Genomic DNA, 26,269 nt, shown 5'->3' with positions numbered 1-26,269 from the left:
TGATCTGAGCCAATCTAATGTTTTTACGATGGGTTCATAATTATGGCCTAGCATTGTTTTTGTTTGTTTGTTTGTTTGTTTTCAAAAAAAATTGGGCATTTCTGTGCTCCAGTTTCGATTTACGTAAACACGCCGTGACGTTGCCGCCATCGCGGAACTCTGTTATAAAGCAAGGACAACCTGGACTGTTGTAGAACAGCAACAACACGTCATTCCTGTTTGTGGCCAGCAGAGAGCGCTGTTGTCATTAGAACTGAGGGTCCAAAGAGGCCGGTCCTCCTCGTCCTTCAAATCAAGTCAAGAAGTTGTGTAACCAGTAAAACCACCGTGGGTAGAGTACGTGAAAAAAAAAAGAGGCGCGTATCGCCCGATTTCCGGGAACATTTTAGGTTCTTCACTTCCAGTTTGTGTTCCTGCAACGACGAGCCGCTTGACGACCTCCCAAAAAGTTTGTATGCGGTACGTATGATGAGTGTACAGTACATTTGTGTACGCTTTTGCTTTGTTTTGTGCGTGGCTCGGCATCCTCATGGACGATAGTTTGAGAACTTTCAACTCTTAAATCAAAGCCCGCTCTTTACGTTTTGCTATGAAGTTGCAAATTTGTCATGTTTTCCGTTTTGTTGTGACCATGCACACTACTACTAGTCTACAACTACTCCAGGTACTACCAATACGCTCTTATCCACATAATTTCTATGATGCAGAATGTAAAGTGTAGATGATGGATGCTTTCGAAGCCTCATAATAGTGTATTCTATCTATCAATCTATTCAGTCCCAATGACCTCCTTCAAAAATACTTGGCTCCCCTAGTTATCACCATCATAAAAAAAACAGTATTGCACTGGGATGAATTGATCATCAAAATCGAGACGGTTTTATGACCACAAAGTGTATTTAGTATGACTGTGTGCCACTGTAACATTGTGCACTTTGAACCTCAATGCTGTGCTTAAAATATTGGGGAACAAACGTAAATAAAATGGCACCTGAATAAATCTTGCCCAACAAAGATTAAATGCAATTGTCTTTATCTGACAGACCTTGTGAGGTGATTGCAGCTATTTCTTTCTAAATACATTTTGCGTGTTTGAAGATAATTGATGAAAACCTGTGAAAAAGACTGACAACAAAGTAGTCCTGAATTGTGGAGATATAGGGCCCTAGTTTTGTGCTAAGCGCAAGTCTCGTGTAAAGTCAAACTGTGCGCATGGTGATGTTTTCTTTCTTACGGTATTTTTGCTGATGGACACAGATAGATAGGGACACTTGCGCCGTTGTGGGAGTGAACACAATCGATTTGCTTCCTACCCAATGAAAGCGGCTCAACTCATTCCTTTCAAATTCAGCCCAGGAGAGTTGCGTGCATAGTGATTGACATTGTGGACGCAGAAATAGACTCGCAGAAGACCGAAGCGCGCCAAGCACATTTATGAGGAACTGCAAGTTGATGTCAAGTTGATCACAAATGACCATTGTGAAATGGATACTTGTAGGCTACCTTCCACCCAGATCGTGTCCGTGTGTGTGAATCCCAGCACGGCACAGCGCGGTCTGACAAATTCCCAAACATGGTAAGTAAACTAGACTTTCCCTGGCACGGAAATGAAGATGCAACAGTTTTTATACTGAGTGCATCTGTGCATGTCTGCAGTGCAATTAAGTCTTTGACTGACTTTTTGGAACAATGTTCCCATTGGTGTCATTTAGGTTGATTTGGATTCTGCCAAGGAAATATGAAGTTGCTCGGCAGGATGGATCTACGGAATCAGTATGCTTGTTTCTTCCAAATCTTCATTCTTCAGTCAGAATGAGTCGGCAGAACTCTATCAAGTCCCCAATGACCAAATCCAGTTCTCCCGCATAGATCCTCAATTTCCTGAATGAATGAGCTGAATGTGGTAGCCTAATTAAAAACGTCTCTCACGATGACACAGTCCAGTTTTTCACCATTGCGCGGCTACAACCACACAATTGACGCAGATCTTGTATTCGACGGCCGAAGATTTTTGCAGGCGCCTAATAAAGTGGCCTGTGATTGGATGTGAGGACACGCCGTCCGTCCTTATGCATGGTGTGACTTTAACAATGCTGCCACGCCTCCGGCCGTGTTTGCTGTTGAGGGAGAAGCGTCGAGAACGAGTGGTGCAGTGTCACCGTTCCCCCGTGACCCTGCTTGAGTGGACACACAATACAGCGGGCCGGCCCGTGGAGCAGCTTCCCGCGAGGGCTTAGTGTAGCATGAATACGCGTTAATGGTCGCAGAGCATTGGCTCCCTATGTGACAATTGAGCAAAATCCATCCATGCACAGCAATTCCAATGAGGGACGAGGTAACACTTTTTTTTAAAGCCCCAGATAGCTCAGCCCCCCCCCCCCAAAAAAATGCTTAAACTGTAAATACGATTTTACAGTAGCCCAGACACACAATTAGGGGTGGAAAGCGGTCTCCAAGTGCCCACTTTACAGCAACCAACTTTACATCATCCGCATGTGAAGATTTTCTTGCAATTCCTTGCAAACATGTGTTGCGCACGCCGGTCATCAAGTCGGCCGTCTATGTTCACTCCCACAACGGCGCAAATGCCCCTTTCTAATTGCACCCATGTACAAAAATGCCCAAAGAAAGAAAACTGTGGATAGTTAACCTGCAATTTGCATCAGACAGGTGCCGTGCAAAAAAAATTAGGGCTAGTGGTGTTGTAGTTGCGCTCCTGCAGGTAAGAGAGAAAATAAGCCAGGAATTGTGTTCGTCCAATAAAACTTTTTAACTGCCCACAATGCGGTGCAAAACATTTATTCTATTCGACAAGGCAAGGTAAGGGATATCCCTGACTGATTATGAATGTAAATGAAATTCCTCCCATCACTTCCACGTAGTTCCTTGGCTCCAAGATGCCACAAAATGGCATCAAAGCCAGAGCCATATTTTATTTTTGCACAAAGTGGCAAAACTGTGTTGCTTCTTTTTCAGCAAGTAGAGATGTCCACCCCCCCCCCCAAAAAAAACGGGTGTGGATTGTAAGTGTATTTCTTTTCTCTATGTACTGCAGCAATTATTGCATTTACATGACAAAACAATGATAAATGGAAGCGCAGACACGGCTTTCCACATGAACCGTAATTCCACTTTTTCATCCCTGTGATTTTCCAGAAGCGGTGTCAGCGCCAAGTGTCAGAATGAGATGTCGTCTCATAGCGGCTCCTTTGTGCAAATCAAGTTCGATGACATCCACTTCTTCGAGAACTGTGGCGGCGGCAGCTTCGGAAGCGTGTACCGGGCCAGATGGATCTCCCAGGACAAAGAGGTGGCCGTGAAAAAGCTGCTCAAGATTGAGAACGAGGTGGGAGTCATAATTGCCCTGGGGGCTTTTCATGTACACTTTCTACTTTTTTTAATTGTCACGATTGTAATCATTTTAATTGCCAGCCCGTTTAGTGGGATGTGGTGACTTGCGCACACATCATTCATGGTCATTATACTCCCCCACCACGAGAATGGCGTTGCAAAAGAAACCTCTGGCAAATCCTGTTTTGGCACCGTTTCAAAACACGGTGCCCCTGCTTCAAACACCGGCACATTGTTTTAAAGACAAAAAAAAAAAGAATCACTGAAAAAGCTTCATTTATAGGCCTACAGACAGCATATTTTGAGTATCTTTTATAGATCTCGAGTACAAGATCACAGGCTGAACTTCATTCAGTGCTGCAGGGATCAAGTCTGGTGAAATAAAAAAAAATGTCATCTTTTAAGTGGGGAAGCAATTGTTTGCTTAATTACAGTGTTTTGCTTCACTTACGAATTAAGTGCTTTTGTCAGGTTTCTGTTCGCTCGAGTTTTCGCTTCTAGTATGCTACGTAACTATAATACAGCTTGTAATGTGTTCGATCTGACACCACCAAAATGGCATTCATTTGTCAATTTCTATAACACTGCATCCAGAGTTATTAACATTCTACATAGTGTCAATCAAAAGTCAGCATTAGTATTGATCATGAACACTATTTGTCAGACGGCTCGCACGTTCTGGGTTTGAATCTCAATTTGGGTGTTTCTGACAACGAACCGGATGGTATGCGGATCCCACAAACGCAAACAGACAAACTACGAAACCAAAATATTTATCGAAAAACGGAGGACCGATAAAGTGTAAACAGAAATCGCTGGCGACAAAGAGTCATGGGAAACCAAATATGTCAGTTGGACATCCGAAAAAAACCCAAGGACACGAAACTCATACAAGAATAATTGGAAAATGAAAATTCAGTGGTACCTCTACTTACGAAACTAATTGGTTCTGGAAGAAATTTCTTAACTAGAACATTTTCTAAGTAGTGACGCGTTTTCCATGTAAAAGCCCTAATCCGTTCCGAGACCCCCAAAATTTACACATAAAAGGTTTTGTAAGCATAAAAATGCAGATTTTCTTCTCCCTGCTTCATGAAAATGACATGTGTGTCCACCGCTCAGGCTGAAATCCTCAGCGTCCTCAGCCATCGTAACATCATCCAGTTTTATGGCGCCATCGTGGAGGCTCCCAACTATGGAATCGTCACTGGTAAGTGACGGAAATATTTTTGCCCTGCACGCGCTTACCAGTTCCAAGTGTTTTGTTCCTGGTGGCAAGTCATTATTGCCCTGCAGAATTTAAAGTACTACTGCACTGATACCAGATGACCCCCCCCCCCCCCCCACCCCCCAAGACCAAATACAAGTCGAATTACTTTGACTACCAGTACTTGTTGATACCAAGAACTGGTACTTGATAAGTGAAATTATTTTGTCATTTTATGTTAATTGTTCTTTTGATGGCGGCACGGGCACCCGCAGCGGCTCCTCGTGTTGTCTGTTGTCTCTTTAAGAGGGAGGAAATTTCATCTGTGCTGTATGTTAGCACATTTGACAAAGTTGTACTTGATACTTGACTTGAAATACTTAGTTTCAATAAAAATGATCAATAGCAAAAAAGAAAAATGTCTCATTAGTTAGCCTCAATCATGCAGGAATATAAACAGCGAGCAGCAAGTGAGAAGACATTTCTGCTGCGGCGTCCATCTTGGCAACAGAAATGAAATTTGTTGTTGGAAAGTCGATCGTGGGTGTATGTTTATTCAAGGGCGAATCATATTACCGGCAGAAAGTGTTTATGATTACCCTTTGTAATTTCCTGTGTTGACTTTGTGCTCCCCAGCAGCCAATATGTACACGCGCTTCAATTTACATGCATGGAACTGATCTTCCTTCACTGCTGCCGCTCAGAAGGAAGATCAGCTCGCACGAATTAGTGAATGGGGGGGGGGGCCTAAGGTGCTTTTAAATACAAAGCCCGAGACTTTAAAAATCGGTCAAAAAGTTCTGAAAAGCTAGCGATAGGCAGGAGCGGTTCATCCGGCGTCCCTGTCATATTATCTTTGGAATGCGGACGCAACATATTCAAGTGCAAAGTGCGGCTGCAGACAGGTATTGACTTGCTGCCGTCCGTTGTTGGTGTTTTGGCTTTGTATACGTTTTAAGCAAACGTGCCGTGGGTATAATAAGGTGCCCGCGCGATAAACGGCGGTGATTAGTGGCTCGCCGTAAGTTGTCTTGGCAGCGGTGGAATGCACATTTTGCGGAAGTAGGCGTAACCGCGACCGAGTTTGGCTATTGTAAAACCTGACAGTACACCTTCATGAAAAGAAGCGGAGCTTTGAGCCTGTAAAACGTAGCGGCGCTCATTCCAAATAATGAGCAGAAAAAAATGATTTTTTTTTTGGGGGGTCATAGCAACCCGGTTCTTATATCAACAATACATTTTGTTAGCATTTTCATTAGGATGACTGATAAAATAATGATTTTTTTTTTCCCCCCTCAACAATTAGTTTTACTTTAAAAATGCAAGCTTGATTGCTCAACATATCTTTCGCTTCCGAGTGCTTCAAGTCAAATTCGTGACCTCGTGGATTTTAGTAAACAAGCCGCCTATCAGAGCGGAGAGATTCGAAGGTCAATCGACTGGTCACAATTATCAAACAAAGCAAGTTTGACCACCCCCCCCCCCCAAAAAAAAAAGCTAAATCTGCCATCAAAGCAAGAATGCAAATTATTTTGACTGTGATACAAGATGCTAACATCAATAAGATCAGTACTTGTTTCCTGTCAGTGGTCTGTCAGACATATTTTGTAAAAAAAAAAAACCACACCGACATTTAGAGGCAGGCACAATGCTCTTAAAATTTTCCTCTGTGCTCTTGGGCCTGCCCCAGAAGTGTTTATTTTTGTGCTTTCCTGTTTCCTGGATAGAATACGCAAGCGGCGGGTCACTGTATGACTACCTTTCTTGCGACGAGAGTGAAGAAATGGACATGGGGCACATTATGACGTGGGCGACAGAGATCGCCAGAGGTGAGATAACCGAAGTTATCTACAAGTCAGCAAGCGCGACAGAAGTTCCTTTTTGTTTCAAGGCCGCGACCAGTTGTGGTTCTCGAACATTTAACGCCGAGCCCCACCTTAAAAGACATCCCATAATGACCAGCATGATCACATGTTCAGAAAAAATGAGTAAAAAGTGTATTTTAAATATTATCCTAAGCCACTGGAACGTTACGTGTTTAAATATTAATAAAAAAAACTGTACTTAAAAAAAGATTCCATTTGAAATCTGCCGCACATAAAGACAATAGTTGAGTGTTTAAAAACAAACCGTTAAAGATGAAATGCAAATGGTTCAACTTAAATACAACTGAACTACACTTTTCCAAAAAAATAAAAAATAAACAACAATTCTACCTTACTGAAAAAAAAAAAAGTTTAAACACGCTCTTTGCCTGGCGACAAACATCTTTCTTTGTGTTATTTTACATTTAACCTTTTCGGGGACAGCGGTTACGACAGTGGACAGCTTATCATGTTCTAAGTTTACTGGATGCATGAAAGGATTAAAATGTATTTTATTTACTTATTTAATTTTGTTGTTGTCATACCGCAACTTGATGCCAATCACTGTCTAGAGAGTTCGCCTTTTTAGCATCAGGCTAAGTCAGTACAACAACAACAACAACAAAAAAAAAAGAAGTATTTCACAATAATAATGAGGGCCAAGAATTCATTGTTCTGTTTTATTTTGACTTCAGGAATCCACTATTTACACTCGGAGGCCCCCGTAAAGGTGATCCACAGAGACCTGAAGTCAAGGAATGGTAACTATACTAGTTTTGGCTTCTCAAGTATACGTGGCAGCCAAAACATTAGGTACACCTTGCGCAATTCCATTTGACGCACTCCAAAAATTGGATGAATGCCCGGTTTCGTCCGAGAGATCATTTCCGCGGGTGTGTATCTAATGTTGCGTCTGGCAAGCTGTTATGCGTGCAGTTTTAATGACCGCTTTTGTCATTTTTAATCGCAGAGAAATTATGATTTGTCTTTCAGTTGTTATAACGGCAGATAAAGTCCTCAAGGTAGGTGGTATTCTGCAGTATGGACCTAATGTGTAGATTAAATGTCATGCAAAGGATAGTTAACGGATAACTTGAGCTGATATTGTGTTCTTGAACACAGTATGATAAACAACAACAAAAATTATTACATAAAAAAAGTCATGCTCCGCACATTCAATTACTAGCCAAGCAATTGTGTTGATCTTTGTTGCTAATTTGCTTACACAGTCAATTGAAAGCTATTCAGGTTGTGAAATGTTAGTTTTTTCCTTTTTCTTTCCAGATTTGTGATTTTGGGGCCTCCAAGTTTTTGACCCACACGACACACATGTCTTTAGTGGGCACCTTCCCATGGATGGCGCCTGAGGTCATCCAAAGCCTGCCGGTATCTGAGACCTGTGACACTTTCTCCTACGCAGTGGTGAGTGGCAACAACCAGAGCTGGCGCAAACTGGAAAGAAATAGTGCGCGTGGGGGCGCGCGCGTGTGTGTGTCAATTTTAAGATGCCAAAAAGTTCGAAGAAAGAATTCCCTCGGGAAAAGTTGGGGTTTGGAGCCACACCTCATCCGGGGGGGTGGGGGGGGGGGGTGACGCCCTTGGCGACGATCGCGGTTGGGGAAGTAACATGATTATGAGTCAACTTGTGCTTTTGAGTGATAACTGTGAGACCGTATGGAGCCGTTGGTTGCCCAAGACTCCATTTTCACACACAGAAAGAGCCTAACTATTGGAAAATCTCATTTAGGTTTATTCTAAGAAGTGATGTCTTCACTTGTGTGTGTGTGTGTGTGTGTGTGTGTGTGTGTATGTATCAAATTCTAAAAATGCACAATTCCAAACCAATTTTAAATTTCAACTGAACACGGTTACATGACATTGTGACTGCATTGAATGCATGACAATGACCGCAACCATTATTGGAGCACACGTTGAAGTGTTTTGACGTGTCCGCATACGAACGTGTGACTATTTCCGCACGGCTTATGTTTACAGGTGCTTTGGGAAATGCTGACACGCGAGGTACCGTTCAAAGGCCTGGAAGGCTTACAAGTTGCTTGGCTTGTTGTGGAAAAGGAGGAGGTAATTTATCACCCAATTGCTCAATACCGTATATTTGCGCAAAAGAAGGAGCTGCAAGTGAAGCCAAAAGCGGGTGCATTCTTTGCGTTCCTTCTAATGATGTCATGACTACGGTCTACGTTTTTATAAATTACAGTCGTATCTTTTTTGTTTTATCTGGGAGGCTGGATCGGAATAATGGCATTTCCATTCATTTCAATGGGGAAAGAGTATTTGGTCTACAAACATGATCCCAGATGGAATGAAATGAAATTCTCGAGGCACCACGGTAAGCACAATATCGGCAGTGCAGGTCTGTAAGTTCGCCTACTGCCCGAAGACAGCTGGGATAGGCTCCAGCACCCCCCCCCCCCCCCGCGACCCTTGTGAGGATAAAGCGGATCGGAAAATGGATGGGTATTCTACAATGTGGCATTTTTGTTGAAACACACCGACGTCACATTCGCCAGTGAATAGGAGGTCCGGTGTGCATTTGCGTTTCAGAGGTTGACTATACCCAGCGGCTGTCCTGCCAGCTTTGCAAAGCTGATGAGGGACTGCTGGATGACGGATCCAAAAGTGAGCGCCGCCAGCACTTGAGCCGCCCATTGAGAGCCACGACGACTTAAAAAGTTGTTCCCTCGATTCAGGAGAGGCCAACGTTCAAGCAGATCCTGTCTACTTTAGAGACCATGGCGAACGACAGCCAACTTCCCCAACAGTGCAACTCTTTCCTCCACAACAAGTCTGAATGGAGGTAACGTCACGCCGCCATTCCGCAAGGCCAACGCAACGTATCGGCGGATCAATGTGCACTCAGCCTAAAGGAAATTGCAAAGAATGGCGGGGGAAATGTGGCTGACGGGGGTCGGGAAATACAAAAAAAGAAGTGGAGATGGTTCATATAGATCTTTAATGACTTGACTGACGGCGATAGAAAGGCATAAAAACCTCCAACCAATCCTCCATCTGGATATATTTCCTCTCTTTACCCATAAGGCCCTAAAAATAATCACCATCTTTTTCAAGTAGAAGTGTTTAATTGGGCTGTGTGAGCAGCTGGAGGTTCAGTTGATGTTCGGCACAGCCTGAGTCTCAGCTGCTACTTTATTCTGCCTCAGCCCCTCGGCGGCGGCGCCGTGCGGCTTCTTCTTCACAAAGTCGCGCTGGCGCTGCCGCTGCGGCGTCCGCGCAAGGTGAGGCGGGCTCCAAATAGCCGAGTGGTCACGTTGCGCCAAGTACAATCTCGCTAGACTCCAGGTCCAGGTGGTCCAAGAGATGTTTGTGCTTGTTTGAAGTTTCCGGAATATACACAGACTTGCTTTTTGAGGTTACCGTCGGGGGGGGGGGGGGGGGGGTATGTTCAACATTTTCCTTGACCTTGTCACATCTGCGCCATCACATTAAAGAAAGCCGAAAATGCAAAGCTAGAGGATGAACTGAACTGAACTGACTTTTGAGAGCGGGGCTTTTATGATGATTTGCAAAGTACTTGATCACAATTATTCTAAATGATGGAACACAATTATTTATGGATTTCAAAACTTTGTATTTATTCCTCTCAACTTGAAATAACAACCAGAGAACAAAAGTATAAAATAAAATAATACATTAAAATAATGGCAAATTAAAAAAAAAAACCTTGCAATTGAGCTTTATTAATTTTTCAAAAAAGGAAGAATATATGCCTATCAAACACATGAAAAGAGGGGAAGAAAAAAAATCAAACCTTAAGCACAACCACAACTTCATCCATCCACTTTTTTTTCTCTTCCGTAATCCTGTTAAGTACCAAACCAACCACCTAAAATGTCAGATATGACACAAATCACATGTCCGAGTCTTGTTGAGACTTTTTTTTTTTTGGTGGCGTTGCAGGTGCGAAATCGAAGCCACGCTCGACAGGCTGAAGAAGCTGGAGAGAGACCTGAGTAGCAAAGAGCAGGAGCTGAAGGAGAGGGAGCGCCGGCTGAAGATGTGGGAGCGCAAACTCATCGAACAGTCCAACAGTCCGGTAAGTTGCTCCTTGGTGCTTTTTCACCCTGGCACAACCTTGCTGTGAAGTGGCCTCAGCAGCGCCTCCTCTCGGCTAGTGAATGAATTACAGAAGCCCCCCCACCACCACCACCACAGTGTGTGAAATGTATGAGGCAGTGGTGGAAGAAAGTGCATGAGCAGCGTTGCCACAGTGATCTTAAAAAAGTAACTTAGGTACTTTACTGATGACATGTTTTGCAAAGTAATTTATTCATTTTTCTATTATGTGATTTTCAAAGTTACTTGAGTGACATTCAGCAAATACCGACAACCCCGCTCAAAATAAAAATTTACACCCGATTTTGCCACCTTATCGGAAGTGCATTTTTAAGAGTGACATTTAGGAGTAAAGATTTTATATATATATATATATATATATATATATGAAAAAACTTATTTTCTGGATTTCACTTAATATAAATGAACTACTTTTTTATAAGAAATAAATAGAGTACCGAGTATTCTAGACTACACCTAACATAAATAATTTAAAAAATAAAATCTACATTAAATTTGAAAAAGGGTTATTGAAGCTAGATAACACTCTGTTGACAGCACAGCGTTTGCGACAAACGATCATAGTTTAGCGTTTAGCCGACACAAACTCAAAACAGTGACTGCGTTTCCAGCTTGGAAATGCAAATCTCTCTCTGTTTATATACTATCGTATGAACTCGTTATGAGTCGACAACATGCCGAAAACGTGACACGATGCATACGTGACATCACGCCCTCAGACAGGAATGTGACGTTGACTGCCTCACGATGTTCAAGACGCAAATACCCGACTTTCCTTTTATGACGTGTTCCAAAATGTACAGTTGAGGTCCTTTTATTGACTACTACGGTCTTGGCAATCAAATGTCCTCCCTATATTTTATAATTTAATCACTATTAGCTTTGTTGCATGCACAATACACCGCGGCTGAGGAGTATGTCCTGATTTTAAATTTTCTAGTGAAGAAATTTCTTCCGAAACCAATTCATTTCGTAAGTAGAGGCACCACAGTATTTGAAATAATGCCGTCACCGTCAAGTTAAAGTTACTGAACTTACAACTCTTTTCATTTTTGTTTGCCACCAATTTGTTCCAGTACTCGTGAGCAAAAAAGAACCAAAAAACCCCCCACAAGCGGTTCTGGCTGCTCTTGGGTTGCCAAGGCAGCCAATTGTACGCAATTCTTTATAATAAGCCCGTGTACTCTTATGTGAAAGTCCATTTAAAAAGTTTTTTTTTTTTATGGTTTCTGGTAATAGTTCAGAAGTAGCAGGTTTTTTTTGGGGGGGGGGGTTCCGGGCGGTTTACGGCTTGTATGTCCTTCCCGTACGGCCCTGTTCTCACCTGACCGACCAAGAAGCTAAATCAATGTGCCGTATCTGTCGGTCAACTCAAATTCCAACTAATGCAGGATTGGTGTTGTGGAAAAACTTGTTTCTCGATCAATTACTCCTAAACCATTAGCTATAATTACTCATCATGAAAGCGCTATTTTGGTGTGCTTCTTGTGCGTTTTATGCATTTAGTCTGTCATTCAGGAAAAAGAGCCATTTGACAGAGAAATGAATTCTCCATTGAGTCCTCGGCCGCCTATGGACATTATGGAACTCATTTGCGGTATGCTCGATGTGCCATGCTGTGAAGAAAGAAGCCACGAGTGCCGGTTCCTTCGGGGAGAAGCCAATCTTTTATGATCAGCTGACATTTTGCTGACATTAAGATTGGCCAATTTGTTCTGAATGCGGCGGAGTGCAGTTGTTGGGCCAGTCTCTCACTTACTGAGATGTCCTTGTGCGAAGTACTTAATAACAAGGCCAAAAATAATTTGCTATTTTAATAATTACAATGTCTCTGCAGATTTGACCCTGGAAATGCTGCTCATGCGTTGCGTAATTCTATTCGACGTTGTTCGATTCCAGGGCATTGTTCACATTGAATTTGCAGCACTGTTGTATTTTGGGATGAGCTTCATATTGTTGTTCTCATCTGTCTTAGAATTCAAAAAAAGCGTTACAACAACAAAAAAAACCCCCAACCAACGGAAAAAAATTAGATTTTCACATTTCTGTCTTGTTTTGCCGTCACGTGACACGGCCTAAAACATGAACACAGAAATGGCAGTTTCAGAAGATGAACGCCGGGGCACGAGTAGCGCGATGCCGCAATTTCGTCATTTTGTATTTAGCAGTCGGAAATTCCTCCCAAATTTTGCTCCGATTTTGAGATGTCTTCCTCACGTCACATTTTGAATGGAATCCCAAATGTTTTTTTTTTCTTTATGTCTTTGTTCCTTTACATTTGCGGTGATGTGAATGTGCAACCGTTAAGGCGATTATCCATCCATTTAGAGCTTGGACGGAAACCATTTACAGAAAATCTTGCTTGACTAAAAACCTTCATGGGTCTGATTGCGTCGCGTACCTTTTGGCCCACATGGAGGGAGGACTGCATGATTTAAAAAAAAAAAAAAAAGAAAATTGTGCAGATTGCACATAACAGCAAGTCACAAGTTTGAAGAAAGGACTCTTATTTGCTAAAGTGCCGTTCGAAAATAAGACGGAATGCTTCCTTCCAAAAGCGCAGCGAGGAGGAGGCGGGAAGCGCTGGCGGGGCTGAGTGTCTTTCTGAAATGCGCGGCGGCGGCAGTAGCGGCAACAGCCTCCGCCGCCGTTTCTCGAGGCCCGCATTCAGCTTTTAATCTGAAGGAGACGCTGAAAAGAGACGACTCCCCTCACTTAAGTCGTCTTTGCTCCCAATTTTCTACGCCACCCTTTCTGTCATCACGCGCCATTCTACCCATCACAATGACGCCGTCTTTATTTTGCCTCTCCCGTTTCTGCGCCATTACGTTTATTGAGCAATAAATGATTTTGTCATTCAAATGGAGGGCGTCGGGCGCAGGCGGACGGACATTCGAGTCTGATAAAAGACCGTCGGGGGCCCTGACGGAAAGAAAAAAAAAAGAAAAGAAAAGATGTCTTGTCTTCCATTTTGGGGACATTTCCGCCTCACGTTTGCCAAATTCCAATTCTCCTGACGTGCGTTTGTCCTTTTGCGTCCGTCCGTGCAGCTGCTGCCCACGCTGGATATCTACACGTGGACGGAGGAGCACGTGGTCAGTGTGGCGACGACGCACCGTGCTTGTTTGATTGTTCTTTACCGCTAACATGTGTCCGTCATGCCGCGCAGTATTTCTGGATGCAGCAAATATTCGGTGAAGGTTTGTAACGACATCCCCCCCACCCCCCACACATGATTTTGAAAGGTTGATCGTCAGTATGAGCTGACCTTGTCGTTGTCTCCCCTTAGTGGGCGGCACGTACGGCATGCACCTTTATGCTGACCTATTTCGAGACAATCACATCACGGGAAAAAGGCTCCTACTGCTGTCGGAGAACGACATGCGCGACATGGGCATCAAGTCCAAAGGTCACGTCATGCACCTGAAGGCAAGGCCGGGCTAAAACGTTGGGATGGTTCCCATGATGCTTTTGGGCGCTTGTTGTGAGATTTCTGTCGCGTTTCCGCTTTGGCAGAGTGAAATTGAAAAGCTCACCAATGATTACCTCGGCCTGGTGCACTTTCCACCTCTGCTCAAGGTAAGAGTGTGATAAGTCTTCCCTCGAACCTGTTTGCTCGTATCTGAGTTGTTTTTATGAGGGCTGTTGTAAATTCGCTCTGTTGGAAAGGTTCTCAAAAATACTGTGCAGGCTATGTCGTTCTAAAAAAAAAAAGAAAAAAAGATGGATGACACTGTATAAACAAAAGTGAATGGCTGTAATAAAATGCCGTCGGGCAGGAAAGAGAACAAAGAAAATATTCTACTGCGAACGGAGCATAACATTTGCTCGAGCTCCCCTTCTCATGTGGTACAGGTGTTCCTAATGTTGTGACCCTTGAATGTAACTTTTGTTGAACCTTTTTTTCTTGTAACTTTTTTTTTCTTTCTAGGAGGAGCTTGAAAATGAGGTGGAGGGCAGTCAAAGTGTTAACCTCGAACTCGTCTTTGGGTACCACTGGAAGCCAGGGACAGGAAAATCGGTAAGTTTCTTATTTGACTGTGCTTTATTTTGAAATTCATTATACACATTTGAAAATAGTCGCTGAAAACACGTGAAAAGACAGAGAATTATTTATATGACTCAATTGTGGAGGTATAACATTCAACTTTTTGTTTTTGTTTTTTACTATTTCAGTTAGCTAGCTAGCATAGCTAGCTAGCATAGCTTGCTAGCAAGCGATGCTAAAAAGCCTAAAAAAGTATCTTCTCTTCAGTGTGTCCGCTAGCGTGGCTGCTTTTGAGCAGGGACAGACGGAAAGGAATTTTTTTTGTCCATTCCATTCCATATTTGGCAGAGTAAAACACCGATAACCGATTAATCAGCCGATTAGTTACAAAAATATAAAATGAAGAAAGGAACTACTTTTTTTTTTTTATCCCTTAAAATTTACAGGAGTAAGTACAGCATATTAATTACAGGCATTACAACTTTTGACAGTTTCACAATCCTGCAGTTTTACAGTAGAGAGCTTAACATCTCTGTTTTTAATTGATTTCTTATCGGCCGTTGTATTTTAAAAGTGTCAATATGTGTCAAAATGCCGAGTATCAGCCCCGATAATCGGTCCGGCCGATAATCGGTCCATCACAAGCGTGCACCCGGGCTTAGGGACCGGGACATGGCTGCTTTAGAACGCCTCATTGTTGCGCGGTGAAAGGCCGGTCGCAACCCAATGGGATGTCTTCCAGCCACCAGAAGCTTTAGGCAGATATATTTCACAGCTCCAACGTCTCGTCCGTTATGTTTAGGCATAAGAAAAATGCTACACAAATGAGCGCGCACGCTCGTGAGGTATTCGATTGAAAGTGGATTGATTATCTGTCATGATGTTTTGTTTACCATCGTAAGGGAATTTTCTCATATGTTGCCCCTCTGTGTGTCAAATAAAGAAAGCAATCAAGCTTGAGCATGATTAGATTTCAAAAAGGCAGAATTGGATGTGGGTGCCGGTGTACCGAATAAAGTGGTCAGTCAGTTTAAGCGTACAGCAAAAAAATGTGTTCAATCAATGAAGACTGTTTGGTGGCAGTCGGAGCATTGATATGCCGAGGCTTTCCCTAATGATAGCTGTTACACTGACCATTAGAGGCATCATTTTACAGGTAGAAAAGCAGACAAATAAACATGTCATTCTCCTCCATGTACCACATCCAGCGCCACTCACTCGCCGCCCTTTGTGAGCGCCCAGAAAAAAAAAAAAAAGGCCGGCTCTTCACTTGCCGTTCGAATTTAATCAAAAGTAGCCCATTTAGCCAGAAGTCGTTTTCTTTTTCAAAGGAAAACGTTATTTAATCTTTCAGCTGTTCATTGTCCCATCATAAATAGTCCTCTTTCAGTGTGTTCGGCGGGGCTGAAACGAGCCCGCTAATTGCCTCCCATTTCTTCTGACATGTGGTGGTTTAGCGGGTCGAAAACACAGCGGGGAGAAGGAAACAGGAGGCTGAGAAAATGAGAGCTAATTATTTTCCCCTGCCTGGTGTCAGGTTCCGTGTCAGCCTTGTTTTTACAAACTGGAAGGTTTTTTTTTTTCCTTTTTTGGTGTGTGTGTGTGTGTGTGTGCGTGCACAAAATAAAACAAACCCACACTGCATTTTTCCCCTCCTCTTCGCGCCCCTCTTTGCTGGCGGTGTCATGGAAGCAGCTGCACTTCTCAAAGACAAAATGAGGGCCTCGCGATTGAGCGGCCACCATCTGACAGCCACTGAGGGTTCCCTGCTAATGAGGATATCACCGTGCAGCCAAGTGAAAGGTGCTGAATTATGTATGAGTTGTCATTATATGCACTCGGTCCAAGGCATCATTACGCGACATTGTTTCTGCCGGAGTGATTAGACTCGCGGCGACGCGGGAGCCCCAGTGCGACCGTCCCGGGGCCAACGCCGAGGCCACCGGTGTGTTTCCGAGCGCGGCCAGCTTCCCTTTTCAGATGACGACCCCCCCCCCCCCCTCGCACCCCCCCCCCCCCCGCCTCACAGCCCCCAGTGGTAGAGGGTGAAGGCTCCTCAGACGAGTGTGTCAGCGCCGCTCCTCTGATGTCCTTCCCTGTGATCAGCGCACAATGGATTGGCCCGCACCCTGAACCCCGTGTGGTTAAGCGGTGACCTGTGGCTTCGTGGCGGACGTTTGGGGATTGGTTGGAATCATTACTGCTTCGTCAGCATGTAGCGCGCAAGGGGAAAAAGGGGCTATGGCATTGTTCCCATTTGGATGGACCCCCCCGCCCCCCCTCCACGGGGATGTTATGTGAGGAAGAAAACAACCACAACCGGTTTGGTGGACGATACTTTCAGATACAACTGGACACTTTGGTGATCCTGTTGGGTCAGTGTCACTGGAAAGTGCCTTCGGTGTCCTTTTCTGGAAGCACACAGTCAACATGAATATGCCGCAGAATCACGAAACTCCGAAGTCGTATGAGTGAACAAACACAAAACTATTTTTTTTCCCCACTGGATGTACGGACATGACTTTGGCAGGTCCCACACGGTGAAATGATACAGAGTCCAATATTTGTGACGTTTCACAAAACCCCCCAACATTATTTGATAAAAACGAGTCATTTTGAGATTGACTATTTTACACGCGTCCCTGAAAATGCTGTCCACTCTGCAACTCTACTTTTAAGAAATCCACAGGTGGCTTCGGTGACATTACATTACATTTTAGATGGGGGGGGTGATTACAAAAGACTTCATTGGGGGGAGTAAAAGATCTTAAGACTAGTCAAGTCGGTCACCAGAGGGGGTTGAAGCGAGAAACCCCCAGAAACAAAAACAACTGAATGAGGCTGCAGTAAAGGCCTGGAAAATGAAGAAAGCAACAGTCTGGTGAAGTCAACCGGTCGCCGGCTTGATGTTGTTAATGCGAGTCACGGTTATCCCGCCAAATATTCAATGTTATTTACTTGAAGTTTATTTAATAATGTCTACTGTGGCGTTTTGCGCACTGTAGAACACATCTAGACGTAAATCCCATGAAATAAAAGCTGTTCGTCTCCTATTCATCTTTTGATCTGAAACCTCAAATGTCTTCAGTCGACCGCGAATAATTGCCCTTGCCGTTCTAACACTTGTGGAGGGGGTTGTATGTTTTGTCATTTTCATCATACGACGTGTGAAGTCATCTCCAGTCTGTGTCGTAGGACAGCGTTCAGAACGATTTATTTGTTCAACAGTGTCAGCGTGCGAACTGTGAAGGTCCTCCGTGTGCTCATTAAATGCTATCGTTAGCCAAAAATGTTCACCCTGTCAGCGAGCCCTCCGATAGTATTTTGCCGTTTGTCTGCGCATTGTCTGCTCGCATAACAACGGGCATAAAGTTCGATGGAAGAAATCTTAAAAGCACCTCATGTTGCTTGCTGTGCCTCTCCGAGTGCCACAAGTACCGCTGGGAAGTGTTCCCGTTTGACTGACGACCATTCGTTTCTGAGGCACTTCTGCCGAACGCCCTCTAGGTTGTGCTGTTGCTTCACCCACCGGAGTTCTCCATATAGAAAAAGTGGCCTGCTCAATTATTTTATTCCAGGGTGGGAATCAGGCGTCGGTTTGCTGAGTGCACTTAGACTGCCTACCGTGCCTTACAATGAACTATTTCCCTGTTAAGGACTGCAAGTGGAAAATGTTCCTGGAACTCGACGGAGACGACGCGGCCTTAACTTACATCAAGGATGTCGTCTTCAGCCCCAATCGGCAGGATGTGGAACCCATGCGGATGACGAAGGTTTCATGTGCTCCGTTCGTTCTCCCTCCCCCCTTTTTTGTTTTTGTTTTGTATCACACTAACGCACACATTCCGTTCGAAACGCAGCCGCCGTTTGTGATGGACAAATGGATTGTCGGCATCCAGCCGAATCAGAAAGTGGACTACGCAGTCAGCTATAAGGTGAACGATGACACCCGCCAACCACTTGTTGATTCCATGAAGCAGTAACACACGATTCAGTTTGGTTCTAGTACTTGACTTACTGTGTTATTGTTGCCGAAAGTACCTGTCAGTTTTTGGCAAATGACAGGAAATTGGTGACTTCATATGCCAGTAGGAGTGGAATGTGGGCAACAAATATTGGTTTAGGTCCCATCTTGATGCCGATGGACTGAAGTTGAAATGAGAGGAGGGGCTTTGGTTCGTCACGACATGAAGCTTCTTTACTCACGTCAACATAGTTCCTTCACAGCAAGATGGCGCCAAAGCAATTGGGTAAAAAAAGGACTGACCCAATGTGCATTCTTAGCCGAAAAAAACGACAATGTATAGTAAGCCGTTTTTAGACGAAAAAAAAACCGACCATGTTTAGTCAGGCGTTTTCAGCCGAAAAAAACGACCATGGATAGTAAGGCGTTTTTAGACGATTAAAAACGACCATGTATAGTAAAGCGTTTTTAGACGAAAAAAAACCCGACCATGTATAGTCAGGCGTTTTTAGCCGGAAAAAACGACCATGTATACATAGGCGTTTTGAGCCGAAAAAAACTACCATGTATATCGTAAGGCGTTTTAGCCGAAAAAAAACGACCATGTACAGTAAGGCGTTTTTACATGAATAAAAACGACCATGTATAGTAAGGCATTCTCAGCCGAAAAAAACAACCATGTATATATAGTAAGGCGTTTTTAGTCGAATAAAAACGACCATGGATAGTAAGCCGTTTTTGGACGAAAAGAACGACCATGTATAGTAAGGCGTTTTTAGCTGGAAAAAACGACCATGTATAGTAAGACGTTTTCAGCCGAAAAAAACCCGACCATGTATAGTAAGGCGTTTTTCGATGAAAAAAAAACGACCATGTATAGTAAGGCGTTTTCAGCCGAAAAAAACCCGACCATGTATAGTAAGGCGTTTTTAGCCGAAAAAAACGACCATGTATAGTAAGGCGTTTTTAGCTGGAAAAAACGACCATGTATAGTAAGGCGTTTTCAGCCGAAAAAAATGACCATGTATAGTAAGGCGTTTTTAGACGGAAAAAACGACCATGTATATAGTAAGGCATTTTTAGCCGAAAAAAATGACTAAGGCGTTTTTAGCTGGAAAAAACGACCATGTATAGTAAGGCGTTTTCAGCCGAAAAAAATGACCATGTATAGTAAGGCGTTTTTAGACGGAAAAAACGACCATGTATATAGTAAGGCATTTTTAGCCGAAAAAAATGACCATGTATATAGTGAGGCGTTTTTAGCCGAAAAAAAAGACCATGTATAGTCAGGCGTTTTTAGACGAAAAAAAGACCATTTATAGTAAGGCGTTTTTCGACGAAAAAAATGACCATGTGTAGTCAGGCGTTTTTAGACGAAAAAAAATTGACCATGTATAGTAAGGCGTTGTCAGCCGAAAAAAACGACCATGTATAGTAAGCCGTTTTTAGATGAAAAAAACGACCATGTATAGTAAGGCGTTTTTGGACGAAAAAAAAAACGACAATGTATATAGTAAGGCGTTTTTTTTGACGAAAACAAGACCATGTATAGTAAGGCATTTTTTGACGAAAAAAAGACCATGTATAGTAAGGCGTTTTGTGACGAAAAAAACGACCATGTATAGTAAGGCGTTTTTTGACGAAAAAAACGACCATGTATAGTAAGGCGTTTTTGGACGAAAAAAACGACCATGTATAGTAAGGCGTTTTGAGCCGAAAAAAAACGACCATGTATAGTAAGCCGTTTTTAGACGAAAAAAACGACCATGTATAGTAAGGCGTTTTTGGACGAAAAAAAACCCGACAATGTATATAGTAAGGCGTTTTTTTTGACGAAAACAAGACCATGTATAGTAAGGCATTTTTGACGAAAAAAACGACCATGTATAGTAAGGCGTTTTTTGACGAAAAAAACGACCATGTATAGTAAGGCGTTTCTTGACGAAAAAAACGACCATGTATAGTAAGGCGTTTTGAGCCGAAAAAAAACGACCATGTATGGTAAGGCGTTTTTGGACGAAAAAAAACGACCATGTATAGTAAGGCGTTTTTTGACAAAAAACTTACTATACATTTTGACAAAAAAACGCCTTACTATACATGGTCTTTTTTTCGTCCAAAAACGCCTTACCATACATGGTCGTTTTTTTTCGTCAAGAAACGCCTTACTATACATGGTCGTTTTTTTTGTTGTCCAAAAACGGCTTACTATACATGGTCGTTTTTTCGGCAAAAAACGCCTTACTATACATGGTCGATTTTTTCGTCGTCCAAAAACGCCTTACTATACATGGTCATTTTTTTTGGTCCAAAAACGGCTTGCTATACATGGTCGTTTTTTTCGTCAAAAAACGCCTTACTATACATGGTCGTTTTTTTTCGTCAAAAAACGCCTTACTATATACATGGTCGTTTTTTTCGTCCAAAAACGCCTTACTATACATGGTCGTTTTTTTCGTCCAAAAACGCCTTACTATACATGGTCGTTTTTTTCGTCCAAAAACGCCTTACTATACATGGTCGTTTTTTTCGTCCAAAAACGCCTTACTATACATGGTCGTTTTTTTCGTCCAAAAACGCCTTACTATACTTGGTCGTTTTTTTCATCAAAAAACGCCTTACTGTACATGGTCGTTTTTTTCATCAAAAAACGCCTTACTGTACATGGTCGTTTTTTTCATCAAAAAACGCCTTACTATACATGGTCTTTTTTTCCGTCAAGAATACCTTACTATACATGGTCGTTTTTTCGGTCAAAAAACGCCTTACTATACATGGTCGTTTTTTCGTCAAAAAACGCCTTACTATACATGGTCGGGTTTTTTTTGTCAAAAAATGCCTTACTATACATGGTCGTTTTTTTCCGCTAAAAACGCCTTACTATACATGGTCTTTTTTTCCGTCAAGAATACCTTACTATACATGGTCGTTTTTTTGGTCAAAAAACGCCTTACTATACATGGTCGTTTTTTCGTCAAAAAACGCCTTACTATACATGGTCGTTTTTTTCGTCAAAAAACGCCTTACTATACATGGTCGGGTTTTTTTTGTCAAAAAACGCCTTACTATACATGGTCGTTTTTTTCCGCTAAAAACGCCTTACTATACATGGTCGTTTTTTTCGTCACAAAAGGCCTTACTATACATGGTCGTGTTTTTTTTTGTCTAAAAATGCCTTACTATACATGGTCGTTTTTTTTGTCAAAAAACGCCTTCCTATACATGGTCGTTTTTTTTCGTCAAAAAACACTTTACTATACATGGTCGTTTTTTTTCGTCAAAAAACGCCTTACTATACATGGTCTTTTTTTCCGTCAAGAATACCTTACTATACATGGTCGTTTTTTTGGTCAAAAAACGCCTTACTATACATGGTCGTTTTTTCGTCAAAAAATGCCTTACTATACATGGTCTTTTTTTCCGTCAAGAATACCTTACTATACATGGTCGTTTTTTTGGTCAAAAAACGCCTTACTATACATGGTCGTTTTTTCGTCAAAAAACGCCTTACTATACATGGTCGGGTTTTTTTTGTCAAAAAATGCCTTACTATACATGGTCGTTTTTTTCCGCTAAAAACGCCTTACTATACTATAATATATATTTTGGATTGTTTTGTTGGATGCATTCTTTGGTTTATGACAATGTTTGCCTGCGTGTCATACAGTTTTCTAGCTAGTTGCAAGTAACTGTCCCGTTGATCACCGATGTCTGGTAATTCTTGTGCATACTTAAGGATTTTTGTTGCCATTTGCATTGCTTCCTTGCTGGATGGTGGCTTGTCATCAGGAGTTGAATCGATGCCTTGTTGTTCAAAGTTTCGTAGATTTGCGTCTTTCCGACTCCAAGTGTCTGCTGGATCTTTTTAACTTTGTGTCCAGCCTCGCTCAAACGGATGCATTTCACTCGCTCCGCTCCAGTTGTTACAGTTCTTCTACGTTTCGATGCGATGATCTACACGACGTAAGTGAATAAAGTTAAAATCTTTCGCAATTACAGTAAAACGCACGCCAATAAAAAGTCGCTTACACGTCTTCGTTTCGAATCTGATGAATGAAAAAAAAACGGCTTACTATTCTATGTCGTTTTTTTCGGCTCAAAAACGCCTTACTATACTATGTTGTTTTTTTCGGCTCAAAAACGCCTTACTATACTATGTTGTTTTTTTCGGCTCAAAAACGCCTTACTATATATGTCTTTTTTTCGGCTCAAAAACGGCTTACGATACTATGTCGTTTTTTTCGGCTCAAAAATGCCTTACTATACTGTGTCGTTTTTTTCGGCTCAAAAACGCCTTACTATACTATGTCGTTTTTTCGGGCCAAAAACGCCTTACTATACTATGTCGTTTTTTTCGACATAATGAATGAAAACGGCAAAGTGAACACGTTTCTTCGGTCGTGTTGAGTGGGTGCTGCTTTTAAGCTAGTGCCGCGTTCTACAGGACGTAAGTGAATAAAGTTAAAATCATTCACAATTACAGTAAAACGCACGGCATTAAAAACTCACTTGCGCGTCGTCGTTTAGAATCTGATGATCGAAAAACGCGAAGTGAAAACTTGTTTCAGCGTTGTCTTTTCCGTCGCATCGGGTGGGCGTTGCGTGTATTTAAGCTCCCGCGGCATTACACCTCCATCCGGGTTACGGGTAGTGGAATTTCCGCTTACGCAACTCCAGGTAACATGTAATATCGTAGTCAAAATGTTAATGCATAGGTTTTTATTCCGGGTGAAGGATATTCCTTTCCATAGAATTCCGGGGATGGGAATATTTACTGTACTGTCGTTTTTTTCAGGCCAAAAACGCCTTTCTATACTATGTCGGTTTTTTCGGCTCAAAAACTCTTTACTATACTATGCCTTTTTTTTTCGGCCAAAAAACGCCTTACTATGTCGTTTTTTTTTCGGCTCAAAAACACCTTACTATACGATGTCGTTTTTTTCGGCTCAAAAACTCTTTACTATACTATGTCGTTTTTGTTAGCTAAAAACGCCTTACTATACTATGTTGTTTTTGTTGTTTTTTTCGGGCTAAAAACCCCTTACTATACTATGTCGTTTTTTCCCGCCTAAAAACGCCTTACTATACTATGTCGTTTTTTTCGGCTTAAAAAAGCCTTACTATACTATGTCATTTTTTTTGGCTAAAAACGCCTTACTATATACCATGTCGTTTTTTTTTAGCTAAAAACGCCTTACTATACTATGTCGTTTTTTTGGGCTAAAAACGCCTTACCATACTATGTTGTTTTTTTTTAAGCTAAAAACGCCTTACTATGTCGTTTTTTTCGGGCTAAAAACGCCTTACTATACTATGTCGTTTTTTTCGGGCTAAAAACGCCTTACTATACTATGTTGTTTTTTTCGGCCTTAAAATGCCTTACTATATTATGTCGTTTTTTTAGGCTAAAAACGCCTTAATATACTGTGTCGTTTTTTTCGGGCTAAAAACGCCTTACTATACTATGTCGTTTTTGTTAGCTAAAAACGCCTTACTATACTATGTCGTTTTTTTCGGCCTAAAAACGCCTTCTATACTGTCGTTTTTTTCGGCTTAAAAACGCCTTACTATACATGGTCGATTTTTTCGGCTAAAAAACGCCTTACTATACTGTCATTTTTTTCGGGCTAAAAACGCCTTACTATACTATGTCATTTTTTTCGGCTTAAAAATGCCTTACTATACTATGTCATTTTTTTCGGCCTAAAAACACCTTACTATATTATGTCGTTTTTTTTCGGCTCAAAAACGGCTTACTATACTATGTCGTTTTTTCGGGCCAAAAACGCCTATGTCGTTTTTTTCGGGCTAAAAACGCCTTACTATACTATGTCGTTTTTTTCGGCTTAAAAATGCCTTACTATACTATGTCATTTTTTTCGGCCTAAAAACACCTTACTATATTATGTCGGTTTTTCGGGCCAAAAACGGCTTACTATACTATGTCGTTTTTTTTCGGCTCAAAAACGCCTTACTATACTATGTCGTTTTTTAAGGGCCAAAAATGCCTTACTATACTATGTCGTTTTTTTCGGCTCAAAAACGCCTTACTATACTATGTCGTTTTTTAAGGGCCAAAAATGCCTTACTATACTATGTCGTTTTTTTCGGCTCAAAAACGCCTTACTATACTATGTCGTTTTTTCGGGCCAAAAACGCCTTAGTATACTATGTCGTTTTTTCGGGCCAAAAACGCCTTACTATACTATGTCGTTTTTTCGGCTCGAAAACGCCTTACTATACTATGTCATTTTTTAAGGGCCAAAAATGCCTTACTATACTATGTCGTTTTTTTCGGCTCAAAAACGCCTTACTATACTATGTCGTTTTTTCGGGCCAAAAACGCCTTACTATACATCTGGGATCGCCAACCAGTCAGAGACGAAGAGCCAATTTTTTTACTGAGTTACTGCAAAGAACCACATCATACCCTTCCTCGCGGACACTTTTTTAACTCATCATGGGCTTATTTTAAAGCAAATGATCTGTCCTTCCTAACCTGTCAATACAGAGTAATGTCAGGTTACCAAAGTCAACTAAACACAGCTGCCCCATGACGTGGTGTCAGACTGGTGGACAGGATGTCATCAAAACGGTGGAGCTTGTCATCGAACCGACACCCGTTCACTTTACCTTGAGCCCCAGGAGCGAGATAAACTCCGGTAAGATGTGAAACAAAAAAAAAGTGACCCTCTATTTGGTTCCCTGCTACAACACAATTGTTGTCATGTGTGTTAGACATCGACCAAGCTTGGATGCGCAGTGTGAGGCTCCGGCAAATCGTCTGGCAGAAGACACAGCAGCCCAACGCCGCCCTCCCCACTTTCACCAGCTCGGGAGCCTGCACGCTTCCTCAGTTCCTGTCGGCGCACGAAAGCCAAGCGTCGTCTTACGCCGCGGCGGCGCGGCGCTCGCCCGTCCGCGCCCCTGTCATCCCCTGGAACGACTCTCGCAGCTCCTCGCCCACCGCCGGCCTCTCGGCCAAACTGTCCCCGCTCTACTTGGGGTCAAAGGGCAGCAGTCCGTGCAGCACCACGTCAGAGGGCACGTCGGAAAGAGAGCGACCCCTCAGCGCGGGCGTTGTCCTCGAGTACAGACGACAGGGTTTTTTTGGCAGCGCCGCGGGTCAAGGGAGGGGCAATACGAGAGGGGGCCAAAGCGGCAATAAAAGCAACAAAAACCCACGACAGCCAATGAGGCCGCGGTCCAACAGTTACGGCTACGCAGCGCAGATCCGCCCACGCGTAATACCCGGTATTATGTCAGTGACGGAAAACCCCAACGAGGAAAGTGAGGATGCCAAAGCCAGCAACGATGGCGGCTGGATCAAAGTGGAGCGCCACAAAAGGTTACTGCGACAGGACAATAAAGCGGTGAGGGGTCGCCCGAGGCGAGGAGGGTGGGGTGGACGCGGCGCCGGGGGGAGGACTTAATTATGGCATGCGCCGTACATGTCAGCAACTGAATTGAGTTTACCATGTAAATATTTCAATACATGCTCTTCAAGGGAGTTGTACAAGATGTGTAGGAATGAATTATGAGGTTTGTATTTTTTAAAAGCTCATTTAAATCATGCTCAAAATATATTTATTAAAGTTACAACATGCCTAAGAGTTGTTGCTTTTTTTGTTTTTACTCACTTTTCTGATGGCACTGTTCCTAATTAAATGCCTTTTTTCTTTTTTTGCCAGTAAGCATATAACAGCATAAAGCGCTATACAAGTGAAAGTCCAAGACCAAACATGAAAACCACACATCCATTTTTTTTCGGAGATATG

General features: G+C 42.6%; 1 protein-coding gene across 2 annotated transcripts; it reads left to right on the top strand.

Moving 5' to 3' along the window:
* The first annotated feature begins 41 nt into the window (after nucleotides 1-41).
* Nucleotides 42-26,102, top strand: map3k20a (mitogen-activated protein kinase kinase kinase 20a). 2 transcript variants are annotated; one of them, XM_086123107.1, is made up of 22 exons: nucleotides 42-459; nucleotides 1,499-1,576; nucleotides 1,713-1,773; nucleotides 3,157-3,346; nucleotides 4,474-4,561; nucleotides 6,286-6,387; nucleotides 7,119-7,184; nucleotides 7,417-7,445; nucleotides 7,708-7,845; nucleotides 8,419-8,505; nucleotides 8,989-9,063; nucleotides 9,135-9,241; nucleotides 10,363-10,498; nucleotides 13,590-13,634; nucleotides 13,709-13,739; nucleotides 13,829-13,968; nucleotides 14,056-14,118; nucleotides 14,471-14,560; nucleotides 18,184-18,300; nucleotides 18,388-18,462; nucleotides 25,003-25,153; nucleotides 25,230-26,102. In XM_086123107.1, exons 3-22 carry the CDS (start codon nucleotides 1,739-1,741, stop codon nucleotides 25,922-25,924), a joined length of 2,460 nt encoding a protein of 819 aa, XP_085979233.1. In that variant the 5' UTR covers nucleotides 42-459; nucleotides 1,499-1,576; nucleotides 1,713-1,738; the 3' UTR covers nucleotides 25,925-26,102. The 2 variants fall into 2 exon arrangements, with proteins under 2 accessions (XP_085979233.1, XP_085979234.1); XM_086123108.1 differs by lacking the exons at nucleotides 1,499-1,576; nucleotides 1,713-1,773.
* Nucleotides 26,103-26,269: the final 167 nt, after the last annotated feature.

The sequence above is a fragment of the Hippocampus guttulatus genome, chromosome 11, assembly GCF_054856545.1.
Source record: "Hippocampus guttulatus isolate MCC_2025c chromosome 11, RoL_Hgut_1.0, whole genome shotgun sequence".
NCBI lineage: Eukaryota > Metazoa > Chordata > Actinopteri > Syngnathiformes > Syngnathidae > Hippocampus > Hippocampus guttulatus.
Note: the sequence above shows the minus strand (reverse complement) of the source record. Positions and strands in the feature narration are given on the sequence as shown.

Coding starts and splice junctions, on each gene's coding strand:
- map3k20a (XM_086123107.1), top strand. CDS start 1,739: ATGAAGTTGCTCGGCAGGATGGATCTACGGAATCA. Junction 13,740..13,828: donor GCAGCAAATATTCGGTGAAG/GTTTGTAACGAC, acceptor GTCTCCCCTTAG/TGGGCGGCACGTACGGCATG. Junction 25,154..25,229: donor CAGGAGCGAGATAAACTCCG/GTAAGATGTGAA, acceptor CATGTGTGTTAG/ACATCGACCAAGCTTGGATG.